Source organism: Bradysia coprophila, unplaced genomic scaffold (assembly GCF_014529535.1).
Source record: "Bradysia coprophila strain Holo2 unplaced genomic scaffold, BU_Bcop_v1 contig_151, whole genome shotgun sequence".
Taxonomy (NCBI): domain Eukaryota; kingdom Metazoa; phylum Arthropoda; class Insecta; order Diptera; family Sciaridae; genus Bradysia; species Bradysia coprophila.
The window spans coordinates 2,997,342-3,014,819 of NW_023503423.1; the positions used below are offsets into that span (position 1 = coordinate 2,997,342).

At 39.6% G+C, this 17,478-nt stretch overlaps 4 protein-coding genes across 8 annotated transcripts; 3 read left to right on the forward strand and 1 right to left on the reverse strand.

Annotated features, from left to right (window-relative positions):
* Positions 1-300: 300 nt before the first annotated feature.
* Positions 301-1,859, forward strand: LOC119074453 (zinc finger protein 37-like). The gene is made up of 2 exons (XM_037180587.1): positions 301-674; positions 756-1,859. The coding sequence occupies exons 1-2, from the start codon at positions 546-548 to the stop codon at positions 1,806-1,808; spliced, it is 1,182 nt and encodes a 393-aa protein (XP_037036482.1). The 5' UTR covers positions 301-545; the 3' UTR covers positions 1,809-1,859.
* Positions 1,860-1,997: 138 nt separating this feature from the next.
* Positions 1,998-6,713, reverse strand: LOC119074452 (fumarate hydratase, mitochondrial-like). 2 transcript variants are annotated; one of them, XM_037180585.1, is made up of 4 exons: positions 6,496-6,713; positions 3,528-3,659; positions 2,457-3,462; positions 1,998-2,394 (listed from the first exon to the last, which is right to left on the reverse strand). In XM_037180585.1, exons 1-4 carry the CDS (start codon positions 6,595-6,597, stop codon positions 2,132-2,134), a joined length of 1,503 nt encoding a protein of 500 aa, XP_037036480.1. In that variant the 5' UTR covers positions 6,598-6,713; the 3' UTR covers positions 1,998-2,131. The 2 variants fall into 2 exon arrangements, with proteins under 2 accessions (XP_037036480.1, XP_037036481.1); XM_037180586.1 differs by lacking the exon at positions 6,496-6,713 and adding an exon at positions 3,882-4,056.
* Positions 6,714-9,240: 2,527 nt separating this feature from the next.
* Positions 9,241-10,606, forward strand: LOC119074454 (phospholipase A1 member A-like). Of its 4 annotated transcripts, none has more exons than XM_037180589.1 (4): positions 9,241-9,391; positions 9,457-10,053; positions 10,115-10,228; positions 10,284-10,606. In XM_037180589.1, the coding sequence occupies exons 1-4, from the start codon at positions 9,352-9,354 to the stop codon at positions 10,574-10,576; spliced, it is 1,044 nt and encodes a 347-aa protein (XP_037036484.1). In that variant the 5' UTR covers positions 9,241-9,351; the 3' UTR covers positions 10,577-10,606. The 4 variants fall into 4 exon arrangements, with proteins under 4 accessions (XP_037036484.1, XP_037036483.1, XP_037036485.1 ...); XM_037180588.1 differs by having other exon boundaries at positions 9,242-9,391; positions 9,454-10,053; XM_037180590.1 differs by having other exon boundaries at positions 9,298-9,388; positions 9,454-10,053.
* Positions 10,607-11,886: 1,280 nt separating this feature from the next.
* Positions 11,887-14,933, forward strand: LOC119074456. Its single transcript, XM_037180592.1, has 5 exons — positions 11,887-12,051; positions 12,129-12,359; positions 12,433-12,661; positions 14,535-14,589; positions 14,666-14,933. Exons 1-5 carry the CDS (start codon positions 11,947-11,949, stop codon positions 14,805-14,807), a joined length of 762 nt encoding a protein of 253 aa, XP_037036487.1. The 5' UTR covers positions 11,887-11,946; the 3' UTR covers positions 14,808-14,933.
* The last annotated feature ends 2,545 nt before the right edge of the window (positions 14,934-17,478 follow it).

The following is a 17,478-nucleotide window of genomic DNA, read 5'->3' on the forward strand; positions in this document are numbered from 1 at the left end:
TCGTCCAGACAATATTTTAGAATTTCTCAATTTAGACGATATTATCGTCCTGGATGAAAATTTTTTGGGCGATAATATCGTTTTTTTGGACGATAGTATCGTCTAAAAAACGATAATATCGATTTTGAGACGATACTATCGTCCAAAAAACGATAATATCGTTCCTGACGATATTGACGGTGTCGAAATGTCTCGCCACCGAAAATGAACGAAGAAAGTTTAACTTTAAAATGGAGATGCCTCGATTTTCGCGGAAAGAACAGCTTCGAGCTCTTTCACATTGCATTGATTCTCTATACAATCTGCAGAGCTGTCGACTCAAAGACGAGATGTCGACACAATAGTAAAAAGAAACCATTCATATGATTGGGAAAACAAACCTTCCTACTGTCATTGTTACAGTGTCATTACAAGTGGAGTGGCTTCTCCGACAAAACATTACATTGGCTTATTCTGTTGGCTATTTCAAGCCGTTCCTATTTTCTGAGAGAAGATTTGAACGCGAAAATTGTTTCGTTTGCATTTGAAAATCCGCTCGAAATACAATGGAAGGTAGTGTGTGCCGCGTCTGTATGATAAGCTCCGAAGTATTTGAGTACTGCAATTTGGTGGAGAAAAAGATTTTCAAAAATATTCGACTTTGCGACGCATTCAAATTAATAACCGGCTTGAATGTAGGTTCTTCAAGTAAACTTGATTTGAATTCAGTATGGTAACCGGTCCTCAACGACTTCTCGTCTCATTTTTCTTTCAAGATATCTCCGGATGACGAATATCCGAAAATGATTTGTTTCCGTTGCGAAGAACAGTTACAGAATGCCTTCCATTTCCGTCAACTGGCCGAGAGTTCATCTAAACATTTCGCTGCGATTCACGTTAAAAACTCACCGCGCATACTGAATTCATCACAGCAACGGAACGGTGTCGGTAAGTTACCGGCTACTGGAAAGCAATGGATCGAAATCACTAATCAGAACAGTCGATACATCGATGTGACACTAAAGTCGGAAACGGCTAACGACGAAGAGAAGACAACATCCACATCGCCGGATGTTTACAATTACACGGTCAATATAATCGGCGACGATGGAAATATTGAAGTGAGACCTCGACGCACAACCGACAATAAATCTTCGTCGTCCGTCAACACGAAACGTTCAACGCCAACACTTAGTTCTGAGGTGAGTTCAGATGTGGTTGAAATCGCCTACGACAGTGACAACACTCCAGACGAACAGTGCGATCGCGATGCCATTTCATTTTTGCTGAACAACAAACATCTGAAGCAGAACGACGAAGATTCGAAAAGCGGTGCCTACAACAACCGGAAATACGAGTGCACAGTTTGTACGAAAAAGTTCGTCGGTAAGTCGAACCTTGTCGATCATCTCAGATACCATGCGAACATCCGCAACTACAAGTGCACCTTCTGCGACAAATCTTTCGTTCAAAGTGGCAGCCTGAAAAGTCACCTCAGAACGCACACCGACGAAAAACCATATGTTTGCAGCTACTGCAACAAGGGATTCGGACAGAAGAGCGCACTGACCGTCCACATTAGGACGCACACGAATGAGAGAAAATTTGTCTGTGATAGGTGTTCCAAGGCGTTCATGACGACCGGCGATTTGGTCAAGCACAAACTGATCCACGAATCGATCAAAAAATTCGCTTGTGATGTGTGTGGCATGAGATCGGCCCAGAAGGTGAACATAAAAAAGCATCGACTGAAAGTGCACGGTCTTTCGGAGGGTAACGTTTTTCCAGTTGCAATTCGTGCCAGTAACGAGGAAGAGATCATCAGCTAATTACTCATTGTAACTGGTGGAACAACCATTAAAAGGAACATTCAATCGGAAGCCAAATTTTTTGTTTTATTTGCAACGAGTGACGAGCATAGAGATCGTGGAGATCCAGGAAGGAATTGAGAACTCTACCGGTGAATTATACTTGGCGATGACTCATACTTCACTTCCCGGTGAGTAAAAAGCCCGAACTGTTAAACAAATAATTTATTGATAGAACGGCATCCATGACTATCCATCAATGGCATAGACCGCACGAAATTACACTGTGAGTGAATAGGTAAACGAGCCACAAAAAAATTAATTTCAGAGTTCCACTCTTTCGTTTACTTGGGTCCCAACATATCCTCTGGTCGAACCCATTCTCTAAATTGTTCCTCCGTCAGATAGCCGAGTTTGATTGCAGATTCTTTCAATGTAGTTCCCTCTTTGTGCGCAGTTTTGGCAATCTTGGCCGCCTTGTCGTAGCCAATGTGTGGATTCAAGGCCGTCACCAACATCAACGATTCGTTCATGATCCTCGCGATGTTGTCCTTATTGGCTACGATTCCACTGACACAGTTGGAGGTGAAATTACGGGATCCGTCAGCTGAGGTGAGAAACGGAATTTTAATTCAACTTCGCTGGTTACAGCAAGAGCTTAACACTTACCGAGTAAACGGATCGACCGGAGTACGTTCGACACAATCAGTGGCTTGAATACATTCAACTCGAAATGGCCATTCGATCCACCGATTGTAACTGCCACATGATTACCCATAACTTGTGCGGCAAGCATTGTCAACGATTCGCATTGTGTTGGATTCACTTTGCCCGGCATGATCGAACTGCCTGGTTCATTTTCCGGCAGACTCAATTCGCCAAGACCACACCGAGGTCCGGAGCCGAGGAATCGAATGTCGTTGCCAATTTTCATCAGACTTACAGCGATGGTGTTCAAGCAACCGGACACTTCAACCATGGCATCACGTGCAGCCAATGCTTCGAATTTGTTTGGAGCTGATGTGAACGGTAGACCAGATAGTTCGGCAATTTTTGCGGCCATTTTTTCGGCGAATCCGATCTTAGTGTTGAGACCAGTTCCGACGGCTGTTCCACCAATAGCCAATTCGTAGACTCGCGGTAGCACGGAATCAACTCGATCCATTGCGTACTTCATTTGCTGAACATAGCCGCTGAACTCCTGTCCCAAAGTTAACGGTACAGCGTCCATCGTATGCGTACGACCAATTTTGATTATCGATGAGAATTCATTCGATTTGGCTTCCAGCGCATCATGCAGTATCTTCAAGGCCGGCTTCAAATTCTGCACCAATTCAATGGCCACCGAAATGTGTGTAGCCGTTGGAAATGTGTCGTTGGAACTCTGCGATTTGTTGACATGGTCGTTCGGATGTACAGGCGTCTTGGAGCCCAACTGTCCGCCCAGGATCTCAATGGCCCGATTGCTGATCACTTCGTTGCAATTCATGTTCGTCTGTGTACCGGATCCGGTTTGCCAGATGACCAAGGGGAAATGATCGTCGTACAATTTGCCCGATATTACGTCGTCACAGGCTAGTGAAATGGCATCGGCCACTTTCGGATCCAATCCGTAGTCTTTGTTGACCAGGGCGGCGGATTTTTTCAATATTCCCATGGCTGTGATGACCGGTTTCTGTTCGAGACAAATACTTATCGTCAGTCAATCGATAAAAATGCATTTCAAGCGATCACTCTTACCGGCATTCGCTCCGTGTCTCCACCGACTGGGAAATTAATTTTCGATCTCATTGTCTGGGCACCATAGTACTTGCTGGCTGGAACCTTCAATTCACCAAACGTGTCACTTTCAATACGAACTTCTTCGGAAGCCTGCAAATTGAAATTTAAATAAATCAGTGGCGGTCGGCAACATAATGTTCTAAGGCTTAAAACACACGAGCAATATTGAATTGCTGAAATCGACAATTGTGCTGAGTTCTCCATTGTAACCCGATTCGTAGCATACGTCAAACAATGGAGAACTGTCGACAACGCAAAATTTGCTCGTGTTTCGGCTCGGCAATTAATAAATGGACGATCAAGGGCACACACTTCAACCGAATTCGTTGTCAAGCTCATAGCGACCAAATCTGAATTTTTCCTTTCACTGTGCACCGAAATTTCGCAACTAATCACTGACATTACGTGAAAACCACTTCGGCGAAAACTGTTTAGCGACTGAGTGTATAAGCAAAACCACTTCGGTTTGTGATAATGATTTGAATAAATTATCAAAATATTTGCATCGAGTAAACAAACACCATACAACCTAGCCACAATCAGTCGTCGTTTAATCTACGAATGGTTGATTGTGTCGACACGGCTTTATATACCTATCATACAATGTGTGGTTCGAGATACGGATGTTTGTTAGAAGGCAGAAATGATTGAAAATCTAAACCAAAATTCTATCAGACAGGGAAATTTGTGGTTCCTTTAACCAATACGTACTTGACCGACATTTCGGTCAGTGGAACGGCTGTTGTTGTTCTGTTTGTGTTTTTGTTTGTTACCGAAGGAAAATCTGACGCACATTTTGTCGTTGATAAGAACAGCGTTAAGAGTTTCAGTTGTGGTGGGTTCTTTGCGACAAACAACTTTTACCAAACTTGTTTTCGGTTTTACACTAGGCCGAAAAAACACGGGCAATTTTGCTTGTATGCGATCGACCATTATGAAGCGTTTTCCTTTGTTTTAGCCTGAGGGGAATGATTACAACGGAAAACGCAGTTAAATTGTCAATCCCATCAACACAAAATTGATCGTGTGTTTTCGGTCTTATGTTCGTTAAGAGAAAACCATTCGGATAAGATTATTCATGGGACCCTGAACATTGTTAGTAACGCTAACTTGAACCACTTCTGCAACTGATTCTCAAAAATTTATTTTCCTAAACACCACTCGGGGTAATTTAGGGTTTGTCGTTGGATACTCAGTAGGATGAATTAATTTCTCATTTTGTAAGGTTCGTGTTGTCATTACGATATACCATACACTGTTGTTGCTTCAACATGTAATACGTATCAAAGAAAAGTTCTACAATCTGGAGGATTTGAAGTCTCAATTTGACCGTGACATTACTACGTTTCACGAAACACTTTTTGATAGGTTACATCGCATGCTGCGAAAGTAATTCGTTACATGAGTAAACAATTCTGTGATATGAACAAATTTCTAAGTGGGCTTTTCAGCAACAGGCTTCGTCTCTTCGAACAGTGTAAAGTTTGTATATCCGAGCCAAAGGCGAGATATGCGTTTAAATTTGTTGAAAAGGAGTTGACTGTGAGCAGTCTTTTTAGGTCTTTTTTCTTCTAGAAAAAATACCCTATTATGGCCGGTTTGTCTGTCTGTCTGTCTGTCTGTCTGTCTGTCTGTCCGTCTGTCTGTCCGTCTGTCTGTCCGTCTGTCTGTTCCACAAATTTGGTAGTTTTGGTAGCTCTCAGTCGGTAGTTGGTATTTTTGGTGGTTGGTAGTTTCGAGCTGGATTAACATTCAAAATTGCAAAGCCACCATGAGCATATCGACACCAGGCAAATAATAATTATTTGTTATCTGATCACCGATAGCTCACAGTTAACATTGCAATTCGAAAATTTGGTAGTTGGTAGTTGGACTACCAAGGCTATAATTGACTACCAAACGTAATTTTTGGGGAAGAGATGTTTACTATTCGAGAACTACGCACCGACTGACAAAAATATTCTACATGGTCGACTATTTATAAATCGGAAATTTGGTAGTCTGTAGCTTTGGAAGTTGGTAGTTGCGAGATGGATTGACATTCAAAATTGCAAAGCCACCATGAGCATATCAACACCAGGCAAATAATAATTATCTGTTATCTGATAACCGATAGTTCACAGTTTACATTGCAATTCGAAAATGTGGTAGTTTTGGTAGGTCCAATAGTTGGTAGTTCCAAACAGAAATTAGAAAAAAGACCTCACCAGGCTTTAGCCGGTCTATTCTTGTTTTCGCTTGTCAATAAACCTTACAACCGAAAATAGTTAACACGTAATGGATCATCTTCGCAGGCGGCAAATTACTTTGTAATGGTCAACTTTCGCATAGGACCGACGGTACTAAAATATATTACTGTTTAGTGCAAACACCTAAAATGATCCTATGTACCATACTGAGGACATATCACATCAAATATTTTGGCTGTCAGCATCAGTCCATATTTACGAATGAAACTGTCGATAATGACTATTTAAGAGATTCAATGTTATAGGGTCATAAGACCGTGACTGAGAACATTGTCCACCATTATTTGTATGATCGATACATATATGCCACATAAGCTGTGTGTTAAACCTGTTCAACAAGTATGTACATACAGGTGTGTTCAACCAAAACCTCCCTGACCCTATTTCGTCAGGACCAGCTGAGCTTTAATTCCATCAGCTGGAGAGAATACAAAGGACTCGAAGGGAATGATGAACATGAATATTCAGATAAAGTCATTTTGTGCCAGACTGGCACTCGAACAAAAATTCAAAAACGAGACAAAAACGAAAAATAATTTAAATTCCCGATTGAAAATCTATGGTTTCGACAACTAAACTGCCCCAGTAACTGTCCAAAATTCGAATCAATCAACTTCGATTCACAAAAATTTTTGTTATAATTTCCACCAAATTACATAACCAAAATATCAACTTACCATTTTGCTGCTGCTCAACGATAGACAACGAGCGAAACCGGTTTCTTTCAAGCGAATGATAGCATTCAATTGATTTGATGGAATACGCTGGAGCATCGCCATAGTGGAATTAAGTACGATTTTATTAAACCTTTTTCAATCGGAGAGATTAATTTTGAAAAGAAAAAAATGCAAAAGACCGACACACACAGAACACGGATGACAGTTCCAATCGATGGCAAGTGACATCTGTACGTAAAATGACGAAATGACGAAGGACATATATTTTGTTTGAAATTTAAAGAAATGTAGAGGGCTAGGGCACACCATCGTTGCATGACCAGTACTTTTCAAATGAAAATGGAAGTAGATTTTCTGATTTTATTATGATGGGAGCGTAAATGTCGTCCATTCTTTTCGTAAATTCAATAAATTATAAGGTCCACAGTTCATTCAAATCTAGGGACCACATATGTTTCACGAATTTTGATATTCGATTTACATTGAGTGTGTCTAAAAGTAAGCCAGGGAGTGGTCAAATCGGTCAAAGTTTCTAGCGATAACTTGAGCAAAGTTCAGTTCTAGAAATTGAAATTTCTAATAATTTTTTCTAGTTATTTGTTTGGGAGAAAATAGGAAATTCAAGCAAGAGCGATGTTTGCGAAGCGAACTAGAGTTAGAATTTCCTATTTGTCCGAGAGGTGAACAGGGGGAATACGACGTTTTTCATGCGTGCATGTTGTGTTTTGCCGTTTTTCTGCACGAAACAAAGAAAGTGACAGTTCTACTGAGAAAAGTTCTATTTTCCAATGAAAGTAACTGCACGAAACAAAGAAAGTGACAGTTCTACTGAGAAAAGTTCTATTTTCCAAAGAAAGTAACTATACTCTATAGGTAGGGTCTAATGTCAAAATTTGTACAGAGCTGAGGAAATAGCGAGTTCATATAGTAGTAGTAGTAGTAGTATTTATTTATTCGTTTCATCGTAGTTTTGTACAAGTTAATAAAGGAAAAAAAGGTAAAAGCAATTTTGAAATTTGAACAAAACAATAAATTTAGAACATCAATTCCAGCGAATTTCTTCATTTAAGGAATTTGATTGATAATTAACACTAATATCATTAAAATAAATCATAAAATCAAAATTAGTCATTAATCGACTCAACAATCTCTTTCACTCCATTTTGAGTCAATAGTAATTACAACTAGGACAGCAAACGTAATTTTGATAATCTGTCAAGTTGGCTCTCTTCCAACAACCACAGCTTCAATTATAATTGAAGAAACCGGACAGTTCACTGATAGAATCAGGAACATAATTATACAAACATGGACCAATATAACTAATTGCACTCTTACCAACATTCGTCCTCGTGCACTGATAATACAAAGCATTCCGCGATCGTGTTTCATACTCATGCTCAACAACCTTAAACTCTATCGTCGAATATATTCTATCCTTTACAAACAGACAAACCTGATAATAATATAATCCTTTCAGAGGGAGTACAATTGTCAGGCTATATAGCTCACTTGTCGGATGCATAATCGGTAAACTATAAACGGATTTAAGTACTCTATTCTGTAACACTTGAAGCGGTTTCAAATCAAAAATCGCAGCAGATCCCCATAATATACAAAGATAATTCAGGTGACAAACAACGCACTTCAAGCAAAAGTGCTATTAATGACAGCTGTCAAATAGAGTACTATTTTGTATGAAATTTTATCACCACTCTTTTTACAGTGTAAAATTTTGTATGGAGCACTGTCAAGTTTCAGTACCCTATTTAGAGTACCACTTTTGCTTGAAGTGCATTGATTCATATAAAGGAACCCACCTAGAGAGCTCTCAATGATTTTCATTGAAAGGTGAGTTTGTTTATATGAAATCGATATTTCCTCCGGCTTGTATGGACAGACCATACCTGGTTTATTGCTATTTTCTCCCCACGGGAAAGGCTGCTGAAATGTTATTCGACCAGTCGACAAGAAAACACAATTTTCTCTTGGCATATTGGCCTATTTTTCTGACATTTTTAACGAACTGTGTACCCATTTATAGGTAAAATTCTACGACTGTACAAGGTTCTTCGGTGGAGCGAATATGCACCATCTTTACGTTCACCAATTTATCATTAACATACGGATCTCGCCTTAATCTCTGTTCATAGGTAAGCATTACACTCAATTTATTAATGAAAACGTTGCTTACTGTGTGCTTCCATTCATAAATTCTTCGAATGAATTTCATATTTTTATCGATTTTTATCAAGCAATAAGAAGTGGAAGAGGGGGTAAACAACTGAAGAAAATCGTGCTCAATTCTCTGTTTCGAATGTATCGGATCTCGATCTCCCGTCCATCCGCACCTGAACGATTCTCGAATAACTAAATGCGTGTGTTGAAATCGATGCATTCATTGACAAAAGAAACGATGGTAGATCGCCATCTATACGAAGTCGATGCAATGTGTGAGAAATGGGTTCCGATTAAAGTATCGGGTCTACCTTTCGTTCCAGAAGTCTGCCAGTAACGCATTTCAATCAGAAGTGCTACTCTAAATAGAGTAGGGAAGACTCCAGATACATCCACGAAATTGATGTGTTCCCCTCTCGCGGTGCGATAACCATAATGGTAACACTTCTTCGTTTTGGGTATGTTTTATCTACCAGCAACTGATACGGCTTTAATAACAGCAACGTTTTACAGCCACACATCATCTCGAGTCGTTATTTTTCTCAATATAACGATAAGACCTGTCTGATTAAATGTCATATGCCCAACGCTATAAAAGGAAGCAAACATTTCCATTTGGATCCAGTATGGTTTTAAGGCCGATCAATCTAGTGTAACTGAAAGGTCCCAATTTAAAACATGAAATTTCTTGTCTGTGTGCTGCTTATTGCTGCGGGTGGGAAAAAACACTTTCGAATCAATCATTTTATCAAATAAACAAAAACAAAATCGTTTTATCAGCAGCGAATGCCACTCCACTCTACGAAAATAGAAACGGCGATAAGTCCGATGCCATCAACAGCGATTGGATATTGGTACCTGACGCAAACTATAATTTACATCTGATCGATACCAATGCAGAGGAGACGGCAGCTATTGAGCCAACCTTCAATGGACCCAACGATATGGTGTTCCAGCTGTTTACCCGAAGTAATCCAACCGTTCCGCAAACCATTCGACTCGGCAACAATCAAGATCTGCAGAACAGTTTCTTCAATCCGAATCATCAAACCAGATTCCACGTCCATGGTTGGCTAGATGGCGGGGCTAATGTTCCAGCGAATCCGTACCGAGACGCTTATCTACAGCAAGGAGATTTTAATTTCTTTGCCGTTGACTGGACTGTCGGTGGACAAACACCAAACTATATTTTGGCTCGTCAACGAGTCGGAGAGTGTGGACGAGGATTGGCAGCGTTTCTCGATTTTTTGAATCTGAATGGAAATCCGTTCAGTGCGTTTACGGTTCTGGGTCATTCTCTGGGAGCACATTGTGCTGGACATGCCGGTAAACAGGTTACGAGAGGACGCATCGCTGTAATTGTTGGACTTGATCCAGCGGGTAATGGAAATCTAACAGAGAAAAAACCAATTTTCCGTAACGTCCTAAACTTCCATTTCAGGCCCACTTTTCTCGATTGACTCAAACGATCGCCTCGATCATACCGATGCCAATCACGTTGAAATGATGGCTACAGACACAGAATTCTTAGGCTTTCTACGTCCGCTTGGTCATGGTAATTTCTTTCCTTTTCACCATTAAAATGAATTTTTCATTTTCACTGTATCCAGCCAACTTTTACGCAAATTGGGGCTCAAGACAACCGGGTTGCGAAGGAGAAATTGCCGGCATCTGCAGTCATCAGATAGTGGCTCATTTCATGGTAAACTCAATAAATCCAGCAAATGTTTTCGGTGCCATTCGTTGTCGCGACTTCAATGATATCGTAACCAGAAACTGTGTGGTTTCCGGTCCGAGTCGTCGGATGGCTGGCGAGCCAGTCGTTGATGGCATCAGTGCACCGGGCAGTATTTTCTTTTTGACAACAAATCCAACAGCACCGTTTGCACAGGGTCCCAGATAGACTGTGCGACGTATTTTGTAAATAAATTTTTGGCTGAACAAAACATTCGAGAATCGAACAATTTTGATAAGGGTTCGTTCATAAAGTATGTCAAGCAAGTAGGGGCAAGGCAAGAGATACAGACAGTTTCATAAGTTTTGTGTGACAGGGAGAGGGATTTCGGCAAAACTTCGATTTTGTAGTGTGACATAAATACTTATGAACGACCCCAGAGCGATGCGATGAACCAACGCACTTCAAGCAAAAGTGCTATTAATGACAGCTGCCAAATAGAGTACTATTTTGTATGAAATTTTATCCCCACTCTTTTTACAGTGTAAAATTTCGTATGGAGCACTGTCAAGTTTCAGTACCCTATCCACTTTTGCTTGAAGTGCGTTGGATGAACCTATTTTTCAGTTCTACGTGACATGGTATCGTGACTTTGTATGAATCTGAGAAGCAAAAGACTTTGATTTTACGTGTATTTGTGTAGTGACTTTTCTGTTCACTGGGTGACGATTCTAATACGTTCATAACTCCAAACATTTGTAACTTGACAGTTGCGTGGATTGTATACATAAGAACTGTCAAGTTACGAATTCTTAAAGTTACGAATGCTTTGAGAATCTACACCCTGGGCGTCGATTCTCGAAACACTCCTAACATTTGTTGTACGCCCTGGGCGCCGATTCTCGTGAATTTGAGAATTCGTAAATCGACAGTTGTCACCTTAAAGGTTACGAATCGTATGAACCACTCTTAGCTTTATGGCGACAACTGGCAAGTTACGAATTCTTAAATTTACGAGTATGGGCACCCTGGGCCTCGATTCTCGAAACATTCATAACTTTAAGAATTTGTAACTCGACAGTTCCTGTGGTTTTTGATACACACAACTGTCAAGTTACGAATATTTAGAGTAACGAATGCATGAGAATCGAAGTCCTGTACCATGACTTTGCGGAGCAGTTTTCTTTGGAAAATTTGTCTCGCAAACATGTCGTATTTAGGCCAAAAACACGCGAGCGAATTTGAGTTGATAGGATCGACAATAATGCTGCACTTTCCATTGACAATGTGAAACACAGCCTATCAACGTAAAATTACTCCTGTGTCTTCGGCTTTACCCATACTAACAATGAAATCAATCTGAATAGGACAAATATTTGTAGTCAAACAAAAACCATTTATATTTAACGCCCCGGTGTAGACTTCTCTTTAACGAAGCACTTACTGCCCTTAAGAATCTGGTGAATAGAAGAACATTTTGCCAACATTGCAGCTCGAACGAGTCGATGAAAGTCGTGAAAGGAGAAATTTTTTGCTCAGACCTCTTCAGTATCTAAGCACCCACCTAACTGTAACGTTCAGTATTCTAAAGCTTGAAAATGAACTTCACGACCATTTGTGTGATTTTATGCGCAATTGCGCTAGGCTTTTCGTTCAATGTTGTAAACTCTGCCAAATCTCCACATCCACCGACTTTTGCAAATGTGAGTTTAAAATCGAGATATTTTCACAATAATTTAGACAACGCCACGCCGTTTAACGCGTATGCGAATCTTTGCAGTCTTCTTCTGGTTTCGACTTTGTCAATTTCGAGAAGCTGTTGTACTTGCAATACTACAGATTGGAAGAGAACATTACCGAACATTCATGGCAAAAGTGCAATCGAACATATAGGGTGCCGGGTCGCGAAGGATTCGACATGTTTGAAAATGTTGAAACTACAGACATGTTGAAACATGTGAACCGAACACATAAATGTCTGATGGACTGTACAATGCGTGAAATGGGCGTCGTAAGTATTACAGTTATTCTCGAACGATACAAAACCGCTTTTCAACGCGCATCATTATGTAACTGCAACGCAGATAACTGACGATGGACTTAACGTGGCCGAGTACATGTTGCAGATCGAGAAACTTCGGCTCAATTACACATTGTTCGACAGAAATGAAAAATCAATCGAAACGAGACAGATCATATCGGATGTGATCAATAACCAAACGATTCGTTTCCTCGCTCATGATAGATGCTGGCGTCTGGCCAATCAAACGGTACCACATACCGATTCAAACGTTTGCTACGAGCTCATCAAATTGAGCCTCATATACATATATATAAATCTATAACATATATAGAACAAATATATAAGTATGGGTCTGTTCCAAGGCCATATGAATTGTCAAATTACTGTCAAATTTCATACATAGAATGTCTCATCAATATTTGTATGAAAACCGATCTCTGTGGATGAAATCGTGTTCGTTCGGCTAATCAAAATTTGTGCTTACAGTTACTTGGAACAAACCTATTAGCGCACGTATTTGACAGAATCATATTACGATCATGTTCAGTAGGATTCTGTGTGTTAGTTACAGGTTGATGTGGCTTTGCATAAAATTTATGAACACTTTCACTAACAGTAGATAAAATTTTGATACTAACACGCTAGTAAATTGGGGTTTTGCACACACAATGTGTTGCCGAAACTCACATCCAGTGCGCAAAACAACCCCATTTACCAACTAGTCAGCAAAATAGCTAATACCTTCATAAAAGTTCCTAAGTTCATTGGATATATCAAGATCACTAGTTGTTGCGGCTGTTTTAACACTTCACCCATGATGAGAAAGTATTTTTTGCCTGATTCAGCTCGCTCGATCCAATTTGACTCAAATAAGCAGTAAGATAATCGGTTGCTCGCAACGGTAATTTCGTTTGCTAGGTATGTAACCAAAAAAATGTCAAAAATTCCATACAGCAACATGCTAGCATACATTTCTGTTTGAAGAATATTCTCCGTCGAAGCCTAAATTGAGATGAGATAATATTTTGATGACTGTCGCTATTCCAGGATTAACTCACAAAGGCTAAGCAATAGGCTGAAGCACAAATACAAATGCTGCTGGTGGTGATTTGACCCAAAAATAATGCTGAGAAACAGGACCTGCATCGTTCAATTGTTCTGTTCTCGGATGAAATTCACAGTTTAATTGGAAATCGATTTTCGAATGTTGAATATCGTACTCGGCCAATTTACGGTGAGCTTTTATTAGAACAATTAAGTCTTCATCAAACATACTTCGTTGCGAAACTATAAAATTCTTCTGGTTCTGGGATCTTGTCCCGTCAGTTTTCTTTCCCATTCCTAATTTTCTGACTTTATTTCCCAGCAATTCGTACTCAATGGAATAATTCAGCATGATGTACCAAACTAGTGGTGTAAATAAGTTCGCTATGACGTACAAGGGAGTTTGCAGTGACAAGAACATATACGCCAACCAATAGATGATTTCTGAATCGTTCCACGATAAACTGACAAGCATTCTACCATTACACCCGTTTTTGCATTCACTCAATAAAAGCATTCTACCATTACACCCGTTTTTGCATTCACTCAATAAAAGCACTTTACCATTACACCCGTTTTTGCATTCACTCAATAAAAGCATTCTACCATTACACCCGTTTTTGCATTCACTTTATAAAAGCACTTTACCATTACACCCGTTTTTGCATTCACTTTATAAAAGCACTTTATGCTGAAAATAGGCAATCCTCCGTCGCCAGAGAAAATTGGCAGTACTATGAGTAAAGCAACCATTATGAAGAAAGCCAAACAGTACAGACGTATGAATCGCACGAATTTTTCTATTTTTCTGTTCATTCGCTCATATTCTTCACGATTTTCAATTGAGTGAACAACGATCTGATCAAATAAAAATGCGAGAATCTCTGGTTTCTTGAAGAGAAGATACAAAAATTTCACATATACTACTGAAGCTATAATTGTTTCCTGCACTGAAAAAATGGATTCAGTTCGAGCGGTACATAGAAAAACTCGGGAAATCGGGGTCAAAGTTAGCTGCTTGTTTGGGATCCCCAAATATCTCAGGCATTTTTCCAGACCCAGAAAAAAGTTCTTCCATAAAACGTCGGCAATGAATGAAGCTTTCAACCAAAACAAACCCGTATGAGAAGGCTGCAAACAAATGCAAAGATTTAGAGGATTCAAACGGCGATAGGTAACAATGAATCGTCGTGCTTTACACGTGTAGTGGAAGTGACAACAAAGCGAAATATCTTTTCTTTGTCTTCCAGCTGTGAAACGTCTTTTATGATTTTGCGGTGCATGAATGAAGACCACCGCAGAAGGTTGTTTAAGAGTCCATTTTATCCGATTCCGTTTACCAAAAGTGCAGCGCTTGCGGCGCTGAGAGAAGCATTTAATGGATCGCACTGACGTGCAGTGGAACATTTGAATTTTACCAACGCGGATGAATTGCGTTTGACTTGAATTATTTTCAGTGAAGATTTTGAATTATTTTTGAATTCGCTTTTGTGGAATAAATGTTTTTTGTGTTATCAATTCTGTGACACCACTTGTGTCTGACTTTTATTTTTAAAAAAAATTCTGACTTCAACAAGAGCTAAATCCACACTTTTACATGGTCGTTAGATGCTAGATGATGTCTGTTACTCCGGTTGAATACATCTATCTATTTCTCACTGCTGATTGACAGGTTGGGCTGAGCACTTAAATTAGCACAAATTGTAAAACCTGGTAAAAATAAAAGTTTCAGAGGAGTATCGAGCTAGTTTCCGAGGGGGAAACCACTGTCCAAAAGGATGGCAAATCCATGTCTTATTCCTTTCAATTACCGGATTAATTCCGTTTTGGCGGATTTTCAGGATTTTCACTTTAATTCCTATTAATTCACGATACTTTCTGTTACTATCCAATTCAATGTCTACTTTTTGGAAACGATTTTCTAAAAAATTTCTTTATTTCCATGGAGTAGTCATGCCAGAATGGGTCATTTTCGGTTATACCTCACAATCCGAGGTTTTTGAATCAAAACCCTCGGTGCCTTCGGTGTGCTATTTTTTAGTAATTTTTCAGGAACTTTATACTCGTTTTAACCAAAAAAAAATTGTTGACGAAATGTTCGCAAAAGCATCGAGGCTATGGCTCTGTGGAAGCTCTCGTTGGTTTTCGGCTTGTCAAAAATCGTTTTTACAGTACGATGGAATAGACCCACACGAATACGAACCACTGTGAAAAGATATATCACAATCAATGACAAAAACATGCATTGACGACCACTATGAGCTTCAATCACGGCCGAGTAAAGTTAACCAGGCAGGATCGCTTGATTTGACTGTAGACCTAAATAAATTGTCTATAATTAAGAGTGATATCGCCAAATCTTCAGGTGATTGGGAAACAAGCGGTCTCCGATTTTAATGAGTGATAGCTCGTTGAGTTCGTCTTTCAATTATAGGAAACACGTGTCTTTCACTTTTTCTTAAAAAAATTTGTTTTCTGTGAAAAGCGCTCAAAAGTGAAGACATGCCAGAGGGTACCGAAAACAGTTTTTCGGCAATAACTCAAGAAAAAATTATTTTAAATTATTGTAATGTTGTACAATTGTCGGCCTTGAGAAGACCTACAGTTAGAGTATACGCACCGCTTGGTGCTAGTTGATCCACAAGAACGGAACTGAGTATGGGGTGTTGCAGCTGGCCTCACCCACTATCGTTGCACATATAAATGAACCCAGTACTTTTGGGCTGCAAGCCTACAGAAGTCTTGAAAAAAAAGTTGGGGCCAAAATGTAGATTTTTTCCTTCTTTCTGAGGGCCCAACTGCCAGAAGAGCATCTGGAACGGTACTACGGCAATCATTTTTTATTGTCTACTATTCTTTCACCTTATCAATAGAAAAACGCTTCGCTATGTCGCGAATATATCAGATCCACTATTAGTAATATCAAGAGAAAAATCATTAAAGTTTTCTCCGAGGATTTTAGTCAAATAAAGTGTTAGCGTATAGCAAATGACCTCAGGACTACGGAACAGTAATTAGTTTTTCAATTGGACCAATATTTGCTACGTGACAGGAGTTTGGAAAACCGTTTGCTCCCACTTGATCGTATCGGTTTTCCAAACTCCTGTCGCGTAGCAAATATTGGTCCAATTGAAAAACTAATTACTGTTCCGGACTCCTGAGGTCATTTGCCATACGCTAACACTTTATTTGACTAAAATCCTCCGAGAAAAATGTAATAATTTTTCACAAGAATTACTAACACTGGATATGTTGTAACGACCTATATTCGAGTCAAAGTGAAGTGTATACGGTAAGGGAATAGTAGACGATACAAAATTACTCACGTAGAACTGTTCCAGACAGAAGGAAAAAATCTACATTTTGGCACCAACTTTTTTTTCAAGACTTCTGTAGGCTTGCAGCCCAAAAGTACTGGATTCATTTATATGTGCAACGATAGTGGGTGAGACCAGCTACAACACCCCATGCTCAGCTCCGTGGTACATCGAAGCTGCAGAAATGGCGGACTCTCCGAACATTCACTATATTTCTAGTCATAACTCTAGTGGATCAACTAGCACCAATCGGTGCCTATACTCCACCTGTAGGTCTTTTCATGGCCGACATTCGTTCAACATTACAACAATTTAAAATAATTTTTTCTTGAGTTATTGCCGAAAAACTGTTTTCGGTACCCTCTGACATGTCTTCACTTTTGAGCGCTTTTCAAAGAAAACAATTTTTTTTAAGAAAAAGTGAAAGACACGTGTTTCCTAGAATTGAACGAGCTATCCAACGAGCTATCACTCATTAAAATCGGAGACCGCTTGTTTCCAAAGTTAAAAAAATCACCTGAAGTTTTGGCGATATCACTCTTAATAATTAATTAATTCAACTTTTGTCAGTGTTTATTTTCATTCAGTGTATTTGACTTTTCAAAAATTAACCGCTCCTGCCTGGTATATTTTACTCTGCCATGGCTACAATCAACAATCTGACCACTCTGACACATGTGAGCCTAAAAAATGACAGTACATTTTGGTTCGGAGTTCGGAGAGTTTTTGTTTTGAAGAAATGTCAC